The 15,658-nt window shown below is 49.1% G+C and overlaps 1 protein-coding gene across 4 annotated transcripts in view; it reads right to left on the reverse strand.

The window, feature by feature from the left end:
• The window catches only part of CSAD (cysteine sulfinic acid decarboxylase), a 26,818-nt gene continuing 11,160 nt past the window's right edge, over nucleotides 1–15,658 (reverse strand). For 3 of the 4 annotated variants that reach the window (XM_046010704.1, XM_046010703.1, XM_046010705.1), the window contains exons 2-15: nucleotides 9,996–10,132; nucleotides 9,599–9,725; nucleotides 9,406–9,496; nucleotides 8,953–9,059; nucleotides 8,403–8,518; nucleotides 7,800–7,879; nucleotides 7,429–7,483; nucleotides 3,189–3,305; nucleotides 3,047–3,111; nucleotides 2,683–2,764; nucleotides 2,058–2,257; nucleotides 1,815–1,866; nucleotides 1,579–1,668; nucleotides 1–697 (exon numbers count right to left, since the gene is read on the reverse strand). In XM_046010704.1, the coding sequence (XP_045866660.1) occupies nucleotides 524–697; nucleotides 1,579–1,668; nucleotides 1,815–1,866; nucleotides 2,058–2,257; nucleotides 2,683–2,764; nucleotides 3,047–3,111; nucleotides 3,189–3,305; nucleotides 7,429–7,483; nucleotides 7,800–7,879; nucleotides 8,403–8,518; nucleotides 8,953–9,059; nucleotides 9,406–9,496; nucleotides 9,599–9,725; nucleotides 9,996–10,121 (1,482 nt within the window). In that variant the 5' untranslated portion in view covers nucleotides 10,122–10,132 and the 3' untranslated portion in view covers nucleotides 1–523. Of the gene's footprint in view, nucleotides 698–1,578; nucleotides 1,669–1,814; nucleotides 1,867–2,057; nucleotides 2,258–2,682; nucleotides 2,765–3,046; nucleotides 3,112–3,188; nucleotides 3,306–7,428; nucleotides 7,484–7,799; nucleotides 7,880–8,402; nucleotides 8,519–8,952; nucleotides 9,060–9,405; nucleotides 9,497–9,598; nucleotides 9,726–9,995; nucleotides 10,133–10,362; nucleotides 10,898–15,658 lie in introns of those variants that run through there. The other variant, XM_046010702.1, reaches the window with a different exon arrangement.

Below are 15,658 nucleotides of genomic sequence, written 5' to 3' on the forward strand. Positions count from 1 at the left end.
TATAGTTGAAGGTTTTGCTTTATTATGTCCCTATTATAAAAGTAATGCATATTCATTATGTAATAAAGGGAGGAGCACAAAAGGCATAAAAATTAATTTTAAATTGTCTATAATCCCATCCTAGGTTTATTATTATTATTATTAATATTTGAAAATGATTAACATTTAGCATATTTCATTTTATCAGTCTTCTCCTATGTATGTCTGAACACCACTCAGATATTACTATATACAAAGTCTCATATCCAGCTTTTTCAATATAACATTATATTAAAATTATCTTTCCTCCTATCAATAAAAATCTTGTTTATAAACATAATTTTAATGGCAGAGAACCATCCCATAATCTAGATATACTGTAATTTATTTAAATATTCTCCTAATAGCAAATATTTCATAAGAGAGTTAGTGGATCAAGGCATATCAAGGTTGTTAAGGTCCCTCTGTTATTGAGAACACAGGAAGGGAATGCAGAGACAGTGAGGGCAAGGTGGGGTGTCAGGGCCAGCAGCGAGGAGGAGGCTCAGAGGTCCTGGCCTAGTCTCTCCAGCTCGTTGAGAAGGAAGTCCATATCAGCCCGGGTCAGCGCGGGGTTGGCCACGACCATGCGGAAAAAGTTGCCGCGGGTCCCATGGGGCTGGTAGCCGATCATCATTGAGCCCTCCTTCATCATGCGCTCCTTGAGCACCGGGGCCACCTGTGGAAGGGGTGGAGAGAATTTCCAGCTGCAGCCTGATGCCCACTCCCCTAGGTGCACCTTCCTCCCACTCGGCTACCTTTTGGAGGGAGCACTCATCACTCAGCTCCTGACCATGGCCCTGGGTCACCTTTTCCGCTGCATCCCACCTGCTTGGCCTTCTCTAGCTTCTGCATTATTTCCTATCTTACCTATCTCTAGGTTGTCACACGGACCATTTTCTGCCAAATCCTGACTGTTCCCTGACACCCAACACTGCTTTAGTCTAACATCTAGCCTTTGTCATCCTTAACACCTTCTTCTCCCCTCTCAGAATTCCTGGAGTATCTGTGATCTGTATGCTGTAATCTAACATGTAATTTACAAGACTGTCTCAAACATACTGGTTTCAGATAGGTAACTCTCGTTTTTCTAAATAACTCCTTAAAGGCAAGAACATTCTTGTCCTTTCAGATCATCGGCCACACCTAGTACCAATCTATCCTTAGGGACATGACATATCTCCTTTCCTGTAGGAGACAGGTCTGGACCAGCCTTACAGACTTATTCTGCCCCCAGCACCAGGGAATAAGGCCTCACATGGCTGTCCTGGGCTGGAGCTCCCAGCAGAATTCCCATGGATTATGTACACGCACTGGTGACTTCTTCCGTGACATCCCTCTCTGTCTTCTTTTCATTTTCCAGAAACATACCTTATTTCCTATCCCCATCCCCACAGAAATGACAAGATGGGGTTGTCTTCCTGCTCACACCCCCACCTCAGGAGGAAGACTAGCAGAGGGACCTGCCATGCCATGCATGGCCAGCAGGGGGCAGAAACACACCAGAAGCATGGCAGTTCCCTAAACTGGCCTGACCAGAGCCAAGAAGACAGAGCCTACCTTAGCCAGCCTTTCACTGTAATCCGGGCTTTCCTGCTTCCCCCGCAGGCTGGGGGGCACGAACCAGAAACACACATTGACGAATTCCGGCTGGGAGGAATGAGGGAGGAGAAGAGGTGAGCTGTGGAAGGGGAGATGTTCCCCCTCACTTCCCCTCTTCCCCCCTCCCCAAGGCTTTGCTGGGTGGGATAGACTGGGGTGCAGGGGGCCGGGGAGGGAGTTGGGGGGAAGCATACCTCCATGACCAACTCAAATCCTTCTCTTTTCTTCAATTCCTCCACCAGGTACCTGCGAACACAGAGAGAGGAAAAAAATCACAAATGGAGGGAAAGCAGAGCTACAGAAACAGAAGAGTCCTGCAGAATGAGCTCAGAGACCCTGAGAAGAAGGAAAATGGGAAGAGCAGGGCAGTGGGTGGGGGCAGGACAGGCCAGGACAGAACTGCAGGGCAGAGGAACTGGGACCGCCCCCACTCCTACCAGGCGAGGGCAAAGGCCTGGTCAACACGCCGCTCCAGCCCTTGCCCGCCCTGTGCCTTCCACATGAGCCACAGCTTCAGACAGTCCACGCGGCGGCCACACTGCACCACCTTGTCTCCGGTGTCCAGAGCCACGTCGTAGAACTTGTCCTGCTGGAAGAGGTAGCTGGCCTGGGACCCGTGGCAGCGCCTAAGCAGGTTCTGTTGGTTTGCGGGGGTGGGGGAAGCAAAGAAGGGGAGACTGTCAGACCCCATTCTCGCCACCGAGGCCGCCTCCAGAGCTGCACAGTGAAGTTGGGGGGGGGGTCTTAGCTCAGCCCACCCATTCTTTTCCTGCCATCAGACTCCTTTCTCTGGATTTTTCTCCCAATGCCCAGAGTTCTCCCCAGATTTGGCCTAGGATCCCTTCAATTACAACTGCCAGCTAGAAACTTTTCCCTTTGCCTTGAAGACAGGCCACAGTAGGGGAGGGGGCACCCCAGGGGATGAGGGTGGTCACAGAAACTCAGCTTCAGATGAGGAGAACAGAATAACGTCAGGACCCTTGCAAAGGAGTGGGGGTACAGAGAAAAAGATGGAGGTCCAGGGTGAGAGATGGAGTGAGGAGAGCAGCAGGGCCGACCCACCGAGGTATCCCGGAGAAGAAGAGCTGAGCACTGCAGGCCGGCTGTGAGAAGCTTGTGAGGATTCCATGCCACGGAGTCAGCCCTGTGTGTTTTGGGGGGGGGGTGTGCAGAGCAAACCGGCATCAGCTCGCTGCTCCTCAGCCAGAGCCCACCCCCCCCTTTACCACAGCTTCAGTAAAGGGACTTGAAACTGCGCAGCAGTCAGGAAGAATTCCGGTGTCTGATGGCCCCAGTCCACCATCTCTCCAGCGCCCCTCCCACCAACCTCCTTCCCTCCCTCCCATCAGAAGCTCCCTAGTCCAAGACTATTCTCTGGGTCAAGGATTGGAAGGGTGGGATTCAGGAAGTAGGTGGCTGTATGCACCTCTGGATCCCATCCAGGAGATGTCTATGTGTCTGTGACAACAGGACGCTCCCACCCCAGGCGGCCTGTGGAGCAAAAGGAATAACGTGGGCCTTGGCCTTGGCTCAGCCCACTCCCCCACTGAGGCCCAAGGCTCACTCACATCCACATGGAGCCACAGCCCGTGACGCTGGCACACATCAGCAATTGCCTCCAGGGGGTCAAAGGCCCCCAGCACGGTAGTTCCAGAGGTGGCACTAACCAGGAACGGGACAGCGCCCTGTGGCAAAAATACAGGAGGAGAAAGAGGCTGTGAAGGGATCTAAAAAGCTACCCAGAGCCCGGCACTGAGCCGTCTCTAAACCCCAACTGCATGCCTGACCTCAGCCCTTTCAACCTGACAACGTGCCACTGTTGGCCCCTTAATTTGCAGGTGAGGACACTAAGGTTCGGCGGTAATAAGAAATTCACCCCCAAGCTGAAGCTTCAGAGATGGAATTCAATCCTAGGTCTGGCCACGGTCTATTTCAAAGCTCACACACTTCCAAACACTTTTAGTGTCTTGAAGATCAGAATGCTATTTTAAAAAGTCTAATAGTACAAAAGTTCATGAAGAACTTGAATTTTTATTTTAAAAAACGACCACAAGGAAAAGCCCAGGCCCATATGGCTTCACTGATGAACTGTACAATACATTTAGGAAAGAACGGGTACCACTTCTTCACAAAAATTCTAAAATACAGAAGAGGAATGCTGCTAAATTCATCCTATGAGGCAAATATTACCCTGATGCCAAAGCCAGATGAAACGTCACAAGAAAACCTCAGACAATATCTCTGTGAATATAGACATAAAAACCTACAGAACACTAGCTGCCCAAAACCAGCAACATATAAAAAAATTACACGTTAAGACCAACGATTTGTTCCAGGAGTACAAGCTCCATTTAGCATCCAAAAATCAATTAATGTAATACATTCTTATCAACAGAATAAAGGGGGAAAAACACATAGCAACAAACACAGAAAAAATTTGACAAAATTCAACAATCCTGTTTGATAAAAATACTCAACAAGCTAAGAGTTGAAGGGAACGTTCTCAAACTGATGAAAGGTAACTACAAAAAACCCACAGCTAACATCATACTCAATGCTGAAAGACTGAAAGCCTTCTGCCTAAGATTAGGAACATGACAAGGATGCCCACTCTCCCCATGTCCATTCAACATTATGTTGAAGTTCTAGCAGGGCAATTAGGTAAGAGGAAAAAAAAAAAAATAGAGGCATCCAGATTGGAAAGGAAAGCAGCAGAAGCCCCACACTGGGTGTAAGGATTACTTAAAAATCATAAACAAACAAACAAACAAAGGCAGAGGACCTGAATGGACGTTTTTTTCAAAGACATATAGATGGCTGACACATGAAAAGGTGTTCAACATGACTCATCCTCAGGGACATGCAAATCAAAACCACAATGAGGTATTAACCTCACACCTGTCAGAACGCCTAGAATCAAAAAAACAAGAAACAAGTGTTGGCGACAATGTGGAGGAACGGGAGCCCCTGTGCACTGCTGGTACGAATGTAAATTGGTACAGACACTGTTCCTCAAAAACTTAAAAACAGAATTACCATCTGATCCATAATTCCACTACCGAGTATTTACCCAAAGAAAATGAAAACACTAATTTGAAAAGATACATGCATCTCTATGTTTACTGCCACATTATTTCCAATAGCTAAGGTAGGAAAGCAACCCAAGTGTCCATCAATAGATGAATAAAGAAGATGTAGTATACGTGTGTGTGTGCGCACGCACGAGCATTACTCAGCGATAAAAGAGAACGAGACCTTGCCATTTTCAAAACATGGATGGACCTAGAGAATATAATGCTAAGTGAAATAAGTCAGAGAAGGACAAATACCGTATCATTTCACTTATATGTGGAATTGAAAAAAAACCAAAACAAACGAACAGAGAAACAAAAAAAGAAACAGACTCAAATACAGAAAACAAACTGGTGGTCGCTAGAGGGGAGGCTGAGGGAGGATCGGTGAAAGAGAGTGGATTAGGAGGAACAAACTTCCAGTTATAAAATAAACAAGTCGTGGAGATGAAAGCACAGCATAGGAGCGCCTGGGTGGCTCAGTCGGATGAGCAGCTGCATTTGGCTTGGGTGGTGACAGGGTCCTGGGATCAAGCCCCAGGACAGGCTCCAGGCTCGGCAGGGAGCCTTCTCCCTCTCCTACTCCTACTCCTACTCCCTCTCCTACACTCTGCCTACTTGTGTCCTCTACCTCTCTGTCAAATAAATAAAATCTTTTTTAAAAAAGCACAGCATAGGGAGTCTAGTCATTAATACTGTGGTAATGCATGGTGACAGATGGTGACTACACTTATCGTGGCAAGCTCTGAGTACCCTATAGATAGAACTGTTGAATCAATGTGTTGTACGCCTGAAACTTAACACTTTGTGTTAATCATACTTCCATTGAAACAAACAGAGGAGGAGAAAAGAAGTAACAAGTGTTAGTGAGAATGTGGAGAAACTGGAACCCTCATCCAGTGCTGGTGGGACTGGAAACTGGTACAGCCACTTGGAAAAACAGTTCGGCAGCTCCTCAAAAGTTAAATACCGAGTTAGTGGATGAGTCAGCAATTCTGTCCCCAAGTGTATATACCAAAGAAAATGAAAAACATACGTTCACACAAACACTTGTACACAAATGGTCATAGTGGCATTACTCAGAAGAGCTGAAAAGTGGAAACCCAAATATCCATCATCAGAGGAACAGATCAATGAAATACGACAGAGTATTATGCAGCGATGAAAGGAATGAAATGCTGAGACGCCACAACAAGGATGAAGCTCAAAGACACTATGCTAAGTAAAAGAAGTTCATCACAAAAGACCATGCATAGTGTAAATCCATATATGAAAAATCTACAACAGGCAGGTCCATAGAGACACAAACACAAAGTTCTGCCTAGTAGGTTTGGGGGAAATTGGGGATTGAGGGCTCAAGGGTGTGTGGTTTCTTTTTGGGGGTGATGAAAATTGTATTGTAGTGATGGTTGCACAACTCTGTTAAAAACCGCTGAATTGGGTGCCTGAGAGGCTCATTTGGTTAAGTGACTGCCCTTTGGTTCAGGTCATGATCCCAGAGTCCCAGGATCGAGTCCTGTATCAGGCTCCCGGCTCCCTGGGGAGTCTGCTTCTCCCTCTGATTTTTTCCCTTCTCATGCTCTCTCACTCTCTCTCTCAAATAAAATAAATAAAATCTTAAAAAAAAAAACACTGAATTGCATTCTATCAGTGGGTGAATTATATGACATGTGTATGATATCTCAGTACAGCATTTACAAAAAAAGAAAAGGTTTACCCAGTAAAAGTGGTACTCAACTATTCTAGTTGCTGCTCACATTGCTACTCAGAGTAACATCCATTTATCAATAAGTATGTATTTATTCGGGGTGCCTGGGTGGCTCAGTCGTTATGCATCTGCCTTCAGCTCAGGTCATGATTCCAGGGTCCTGGGATCGAGCCCCACATCGGGCTTCCTGCTCAGCAGGAAGCCTGCTTCTCCCTCTTCCACTCCCCCTACTTGTGTTCCCCCTCTCACTGTGCCTCTCTCTGTCAAGTAAATGAATAAAATCTTTTTTTTTTAAGTATGTATTATTCTAAATAACCATAGGTTCTGGGGCACCTGGATGGTTTAGTCAGTTAAGTGTCTGCTTTCAGCTCAGGACGTGATCCCGGGCTCCCTGCTCAGCGGGGAGCCTGCTTCTCCCTCTCCCTCTGCCCCTCCCAACCCCCCATGCTCTTGCATGCTCTCTTTCTTCCAAATAAATAAATATTTTTAAAAAATTTTTTAAAAAGTAAAAATAAATAACCATAGGTTCAAAGTGTTCATTCTATACTGCAACACGCTATATGTATTTTATATAGGTCTACTTAAATATATAGTGGGGGTATTTTCAAGGTAGTATATACATACCCACCTTATTCTTTTAAATGGCTATAAGTACTCCAATAATAACAACAAAAACAATAATGGCCACTAGTATTTATATAGTCCTTCACTGTTCCAAGTGCATATATTCTTATTCATGTAATACTTACAACAACCCTATGCAATAAAGTTCTATATTATGCTCAGTGACTCCAGCCTCTCCTAACTCTAGAGGTCCGGTCCTGCCCAAGGGTCTTGGCAAAGCCCCCAAGAATAGCACAGAGTGTCCTGACTCCTCAAGTTTCCCACTGATCACTTCAGCCCACGGGGCTGAAGGGCACAGAGGTCAAGAAGAGGGACTGAGCGGTGCCTTGAGTGGGGAGGGCCCAGAGAAGCCTCCACGAAAAGACCAAGGGGTTCTGCTCCACTGTCCCAGCGCCCCTCACTCACCTCAGCCTCGGCCAGACTGATCTGCCTCTCCAGATCCTCAGGAATCATTTTCCCTCTGGAAAAGAAAACTGACTGGGTAAAGAAGTAATTGGTTTTCTCGGCTAGGAGGCAGAATGGCTGAGAGGAGGGTAATGTGGGGTTAGCTACACAGAGGTCATAATGTTGATTTTTTTCCTAAGAGGGGTAAGCGGATCTCAGGGGACAGGACGAGAGACTCCAGCAGGCATTGGTAGACAGAAGGGGCAACTCTGTAGGAACAGAGAGGGGAGAAGAGCCCGCTTGCGGCATGGGCCTGAGGCCAGAGCTTCTGGCAGCAGGAAGGCACACTGTGCCAGGCTGGCTCTGAGCCATGTGAACAGAAGGACCTTTACCTCTCATCTGTCTTGACTACTCGGACACTGTCGGTGCCAAGTCCCAGAAAAGCAGCTCCCTTCTTGATAGAGTAATGGCACTGTGGAGAAAGGCAGAGGGCAGATTAGGCTTGGGGCAAGAGGGCAGGGAGGACAGGGAGGAGAGAGACACTGGTGAATGTGTGAGCTGCAACAGATGAGACTCTGTAACAGACTAAGGCTTCTCGAATGTTCATGTGCCTCCACATCACCAGGGTGTCTGGTCAAATGCAGATTCATATTCAGTATGTCTGGGGTGGGGCCTGAGACTCCTTCCTTCCTTCCTTTCTAAGACTGCATTTCTGACAAGTTCCCAGGTGACACTGATGCTACTGGTCCACAGACCACACACTCTGAGTCGAAAGGGCATGGAGTATGTCTGCTGCACTCCTGGTCCCTCTGCTACCTGTGCACAGAAGGCAAGGCAAATGGGAGCGTTTACCCAGCCCCTTGATTGCAAAGAAGTGCTTCTGCCTGGAGGCAGGCTGGCCCTGCAGATGGGTCTGGGCGGGCAGACTCCACTCGATGGACGATGGACTGGACGTTAGAATCAGGAGCCCAGGGCAGGTCTGAGCTTATTCTCACCTCCTTTGATGCAAAGAGCGCCAGGGGCGGCAGTGCCCGGAGGCCCCTCTGCTTGCAGTCCGGGTAGCGCTGATAGCGGGCCAGGTTCACGGCATACATGTTGGAGATGGAGCCACCTGTCGCAGGGAAGGTGGCAAGAGGAAGGAGCAGTGGGTCAAAACTGGAGCTTGCTCTCCCTGACCTCCACCCAGGAGAACAGATCAAAGCAGCATGAGTGATAGGCTCCCAGGGCTCTCCTCAGGGCATGCTGATAACCACCCGCCCCAACAGCCCCGGGATTCACAGTTTCCCCCAAATACTCCCCTCCATATCCTGGGCGGACCCAGGCAAGTGCCTCCCCTCCCCAGAGCAGGCACTGGAATGCTGATCCCATGGACTGTTTGACAAACATGAGGATACAGGGGACTGGGCAGCTTCTCTCAGGTTTGGCCCAAGCCCAGCTGGAGAGGACAGAGAGGAATCACCCCACTCGCCAGTATGGAGCAAAAAAATCGTGGGGGAGGAGAACCCTCAAAAAGGCCAAAGAGAGGCCCCCCTCCCTGTCACATACCAGGGCAGAAGACCCCATCCCCAGAGCTCCAGCCCACCAGGGACCGGAGTTTCTTCAGCACCTCTTCTTCCATGAGCACAAACACAGGGGCGATTTCATAAGTGTACCTGCCGGGAGAGGAGAGGATGAGAAAGGAAAGAGGAAGGAGGGCCGGCGTGGTCAGACTCAGAAGAGTAGGGAAAGGAGGTGGGGACAATGAGGGAGGAAAGGTCCAAACAGAGGAATGACCTGGTGACCAAAAGCCAGGAAAGCAAGAATGAGGAAGAACTGGGGTCCGGAGGTATGAGAAAGCTGGGAGAAAGGGAGCCCAAAGGGTACAAGGAGAAAGACTGCTAGCAGAGATGCCAGGAAATGGGGGGGGGGGGAGCAAAACCATTCTCCTCCCCCTGGGGTATGTCTCCAGCAAATCCAAGCCTTTGTAAGGTGGGGGGAAGGGACCCTGAGATGACTCACTGGCTGGTGTTGAGGCTCTCAGTGACAATGCGCCCCGCCAGAGCGTGGGGATCCAACCCTGAGAAGAGCTGGTTGAAGAAGTGCGGGTGACCTGGAGAAGGGCAGTGGAGGGGGGGCAGGGAGCTCAGAGGGCAGCCAGGGCAGGCGGACGGACAAACTCCAGACACTCCTCCCGCCACAGCCCAGGACCCACAAGTTTTCACACTGTAGTGGATCACCTCCCGGCACCGCGCCAGGATCCGCTCAGACGCCTCGCCCTCACTGCGCAGCTCCAGGTCCAGCAGCCGCTTCAGCTCCTCAGGCTCCTTCCACTCGCAGACCTGGCGGGAGGGGAGGGAGGTTCTGGCGGCCGTGGACACCCCACGGACCGGCTGCCCGCACTGCCTTTCAGCTTGCATGGAAAATGAGTTAGGAATGTTTCCCGAGTAACTCATGAACAAGGGTAAACATACACAGTAGGAGGCAGCATATAATCCCTGAGGCACACGGCTGCGGCTGCGAGACAGTGATGAACTGGGGGGCAAAGCCTTGTCGGCTGGGGGAAAGTTTGGAGCCAGGTACAATGGACAGGAGGAGAGGAAAGGACCCACCTTCTCAGAGGCACTGGTCCCTTTCCGAATGACCTCATCCACAACAATCCCAAACACATCCCGGAGCAAGGCTTCTGCAGCCATGGGGTCCCCATCAGGGGAGAAGAGTGGTTTAGAGTCAGCCATCAGGATAAAATCTGTGAGCAAAGCAGGAGTTACTCCCTACTCCGCCCAGTATATCCCAGCAGGACCTAAGCAGCAAGGACCCCAACCGCAGCTTAGTCCCAGCCTTCGCTGGGCGGACAAGAGCAAGCAAGTGCCCAGGGAGAAGGTCAGTAGCAACAGGTGGGGAAGAAACAGGCAGTAAGCGCTGAGCTGGTGGAAACCAGTGGCCACTGCCTACCTCAGGCAACGATGAGAGGCTTACCTTTCCACCCAGGTCTCTGTTCAGGGGAGCCGGAGGGAAGGCACCCAACTGGCTTTTGAGAGAGTTAGGACTGGGACAGTGGAGGGGGTGAGGTATAGGCAACAGTCACATGACCATGAGCTCACTCTCCTGACCCTTGCCCTAAAGAGAACTTAGAGATTTGGGATAGGGACAACCAGTTGAGATAAGTCCCTGAATAATCATTAGCTGACCTGAAGAAGGGGGGAATGCAAAGAAAAGCAAAAAACATTAACATCGGGGTTGAGAGAGCAGCCAGGAAGAATCAATGTGAAGCAGAGAGCTGGAGATCCGACTTAGTGAAGTATGCTGGGGGTGTGGTGCAGGGAGCTATTGCTCCTGACCCTGACCCTGGAGACAGAAGGGGGAGGGAGCCTGAGAGAGGTGGAGGTGAAAGAGTTTACCTATTTGTACCCCCACCCCCAAAGAACCATCCTGATCTCTCTTTTTTTTTTTTTTTTTTTTTTTTAAGATTTTATTTGTTCGACAGAAAGAGATGCAGCTGGAGAGGAAACACAAGCTGGGGGAGTGTAGAGGGAGAAGCAGGCTTCCTGCAGAGCAGGGAACCTAATGCGGAGCTCGATCCCAGAACCCTGGGATTATGACCCAGGCCAAAGGCAGACACTTCGATCCCAGGACCCTGGGATCATGACCTGAGCCGAAGGCAGACATTTTTTTTTTTTTTTGATAGAGATCGCAAGTAGGCAGAGAGGCAGGCAAAGAGAGAGGAAGGGAAGCAGGCTCCCTGCTGAGCAGAAAGCCCAATGCGGGGCTTGATCCTAGGACCCTGAGATCATGACCTGAGCCAAAGGCAGAAGCTTTAACCCACTGAGCCACCCAGGCCCCCTGAACCATCCTGATTTCTAAAGCCCTCTCCTAGAGCAGGAAGGAAAGGGGGGTTATGTTGAGGAAGCGTTTTGTTAAACAAGTGTAATCTGCGTGCCTCACAGGCTGAGAGCACTCAATACACAGAACGTGGTGGTCTCAAGTGAGCACCAACTGTGTTCGTGACAAGGTACTGGGGACCAAGATAGCCTCCCTGTCTGCTAGGAAGGCACAGACACATGAGCAATGTTCACAGCCCGAGGCAGGCTGGATGCTAACCCCATGTGCTACAGAGTTAAAGAGGAGATGGATGGTGGATGGCAGCGGAAGACTGCGGAAGATCTGCAGTGGGACTGGAGCTGAATCTTGAAAGAAGGCAGGAGAAATGGGATTAGCAAAAGGGAGAAAGAGAGCATGTGGGGGTAGGGTGATGCCAGGAGCCGACATGGGGAAAAAGTACGGCTTGATGTAAGGTCAATGAAGGCGCCTGGCTGGCTGCAGGGAGGTCTGCAAGGATGATACTGGAGCCAAAGCAAGGTGAGCAGAGTTGCATGAGGTTATGCGGAGAGCCCTGAGTGCCAGAAAGGCCCAGGGATTTAAATTTTATCCAGCAGAAAATAGGAACTCATTGAGGTGTCTGGGTGGTCAGTGGGTTAAGCATCTGCCTTCAGATCAGGTCATGATCTCGGGGTCCTGGGGCTCCATCCCAGCGGTGAGTCTGCTTCCTCCTCTCATGCTCACTCACTCTCTCTCTCTCTCTCTCTCAAATAAATAAAACCTTAAAAAAAAAAAGAGAGAGAGAAAGAAAACAGGAACTCACTGAGGAGGTCCACCCAAAGCTCTGATGAGCTACAGGAACAAAAAGCAGATTTGAGAGTCAGGATACAGGCTAAAGCCTGGTGATAGGCTCCATTCCTCACGGAAGAAAATGTTCGGAGGGACAGCCAGGAGGAGGGGAAAGCACCAAGGCCTAGGAAGCCTCCACAAACAGGTGGGTGAAAGGATCAAGGGAATAGGAAGAGGAACCTTCCCTCAAGTGGGTTGCTCTGGTTTAATCCACCGTCAGCAGCCACTGGACCCCACACTAGTTGAAAACACAGGTTCAAGGAACCCCAGAGGTCCAACCCTTAAACTTTTCCTCAGTAGACTGGGTTTGGGGGAGAGAGGGGAGCTGGCCCAGGACTTGAAAATGGAAGGCCAGTCCTTTATCAGTGTCGCTTTAGCTCCCCTGACAGGTGGCAGCTGTGGGGTGTTGGGGTGGAGAGGCTTAAGGGGAAGAAGCAAAGGAAGATAGGTACCAATGAAGCACTTAACCACATGCCATACTCTGTCCTTAATGTGTATTATTATCATCTTTACAACTGTTGAGGGTAGGTTTATGGCCCACATTCTTTTTTTAAAAGATTTTATTTATTTATTTGACAGAGACCACAAGTAGGCAGAGAGGCAGGCAGAGAGAGAGGAGGAAGCAGGCTCCTCGCTGAGCAGAGAGCCCAATGTGGGGCTTGATCCCAGGACCCTGGGATCATGACCTGAGCCAAAGGCAGAGGCTTTAACCCACTGAGCCACCCAGGCGCCCCTATGGCCCACATTTTAACTGAGATTCCAGAGACGCTATGGATATAGCTGGGTCAGATCACGCAGCCAGCACATGGCCAAGCAGGGTGTGAACCCAGGTGTGGTGCGCTCTGAAGCTCCCTGCTCCTAACAATCACGCTTGACTGCCTCTCATGAGGCTCCGTCAGGCCCTGAGTGTGCTGTGCTGCTGAGACCACTGGGCCAGGAGTGAGGACACCTCAGGGCCTCCTTTTCTGTAAAATAAGGGGTTTCCAAGAGAGAACTCCCAAGGCGCTTGCTGGTGTTCACAGGAGCTCAGGCCAGGAGACATGACAAGCAGGCCAAGGGAGACTTTTCTTTCCAAGCGGGGGCAGAAAACAGGTTGCAGGGGGTTTGTAAGGCGAGAACAACTGCTTAACAAAGAGAATCTCCTAGCAGGAGGGACGCTTTCCCCAAAGCTCCAAAGAAAGGCTCTGTAGGGGAGACTCTATTCTCCTCTCCCAGGACCTTCTTTATCCTTCCCACCTAAGTCATAGCTCAGAAATCTGGGGCTGAGGGCTCTGAATACTCCCAGTTTTTTCCAGGGATAAACAGAGAAGTGAGACATCACCACCCTTGTTCCACATACAGAATCCTGCCCTGGGCCCCTGAGAAAGGGAAGGGCCCCACCTGCAGAGTTTTTCTTTTCTTTTTCTTTTTTAATTAATTAATTTGAGAGAGAGAGTGAGCGCACAGGTGCATGCAGGAGTCGGGGGGGGGGGCAGAGGGAGAAGGAGAGAATGTCAAGCGGACTCCCCGCTGAGAACAGAGCCTGACTCAGGACTTGACACGGGGCTCAATCCCACAACCCATGAGATCATGACCTGAGCCGAAACCAAGAGCTGACGGTCAATAAACTGAGCCACCCAGGTATGCCAAGAGTTTTCCTTTTTCTCTTCTTTTTATTTTTTTAGAAGGTTTTATTTTATTTATTTGACATAGAGAGAGCGAGCACAAGCAGAGGGAAGCGGCAGGCAGAGGGAGAGGGAGAAGCAGACTCCCTGTTGAGTAGGGAGCCCAACGTGGGGCTCGATCCCAGGACCCTGAGAGCATGACCTGAGCCAAAGGCAGACGCTTAACCAACTGAGCCACCCAGATGTCCCAGAGTTTTTCTTTTTAAAAAGAAGGAGGGGGGCGACTGGGTGGCTCAGTGGGTTAAAGCCTCTGCCTTCAGATCAGTTTGTGATCCCAGGGTCCTGGAATTGAGCCCCACATCGAGCTCTCTGCTCAGCGGGGAGCCTGCTTCCCTTCTTCTCTCTTTGCCTGCCTCTCTGCCTACTCGTGATCTCTGTCAAATAAATAAATAAAATCTTTAAAATAAATAAATAATAAAAAGAAGAAGGACATTAACCTGCAGTATAGAATGATAAAGCAAAGAAATATGAATGGAGTTAGGAACAGGGCTTCAGCCCTGGCTGAGAAGATGTTGGTAGGACCAAGTAGGGTTTGTTTAAAAAATTTACGTTTCTTCCAACTTCATGGGATCTCTAGTCCATCAACTCCTCTAGCCATCAACTCCCTCGTATCTTTCTTTTCTTCACTTATGCAACCTTGTTTGTATGTTCTGTTGTTTCAGCCATTCTGTGCAAAATCCTCAGCTCCTGCACCCTTTGGTCCTTCCACCAAACCCACCTGGGGAAACTCCAATCCAACTGGCCAATCCTTCTCTTACCAAATCTACCAGAACTGTTGGATTCTACTAGTAAAAGCCACCCAGCCATTCAAATTGATATAGCTATGAATTCATGGTCCCTGTGCTCATTCCAATTAAATTTAACAGATTAAACACCTATGTGTACCACTATTCATTCCTGAAACCCCACTAAAACTGTATCAGTGGCATTTTAAATTCAGAAGAATAAAGTAAATGAGGAGAGATGAGAGATGTCAATAATCACAGAAGACAGAAGGCAAAAAAAAAAAAAATTAAAAAAAAAAAAAAAAAAGAAGACAGAAGGCAGATGAGAAGTGGTAACTGGTTTAGCACAAGGCAGAAAGCCGAAATCAGTATGTCTGTGGATGGCTATGCCAATGGGAAACAAGCTGGATCTTGGGGCAGAAGCTCAGAAAGGCTCAGGAACTGAAAACACTAGCCGTCTTGGAAGGCAGGAGGGAGTTGTAGAAGTGTGTATAAGGTGCAGTTAGAACTCCCTCTCCTCCTCCTACTTATACAGTCAGGCAACTCCCTTCCTTTCCCCCCTGCTTCCAAAAAAGCAAGAGATTTGTTTTCTAGAGCAACTGGAACAGGTAGGGTGGGACTTAGGGAGGCCAGGACTTAAGAGACTTGAGGCACACCAGGTGAGCAGGAGGCACTGCACCGAATACAGGAGGATTAGGAGGAAGTTACCATCAAATCAACTCCTTTCTCCTCACCAGCATTCAGAACCAGTGGCCAGGGGTAAACTTTCGAGGGCCAGGAGAGTAGAGGATTCCTCTCCAGAGAAACTGACCTCGACAGCCCCAGAGAAAAGACCTCCTGATGCTCTTATTTCAGTCCTCACCTAATCTCCTGGTCAGTGGTGCCCACAAGTCAATATGGCCCATCCATGCACTTGGGCCTTCCAATATGCCAGCATGCCTCCCCTTTCACTGTGAGCAACCAACCGGCCAGAGGTTACCAGACACTAGAGAAGAGCCCCTAACCTAAACCACACAGATAAAAACAGGCAAATTGAAAGAAGGCATTTGATGGAAGAAAAGAAAGTCAGGGAGCAGAAGAAGCCTCAAAATTTCCAGAAGATATTGCATTCATTAAAAAATAGGTCGCCCTCAAAAAGGAATACTCAGAGAACAGGAAGGAACTCTAGGATTTTAAAAATATGACAACGGAAATGAAAAATTAGAAATAAAACGATGC

This window comes from Meles meles, chromosome 7, assembly GCF_922984935.1.
Source record: "Meles meles chromosome 7, mMelMel3.1 paternal haplotype, whole genome shotgun sequence".
In the NCBI taxonomy this organism is placed as follows: domain Eukaryota; kingdom Metazoa; phylum Chordata; class Mammalia; order Carnivora; family Mustelidae; genus Meles; species Meles meles.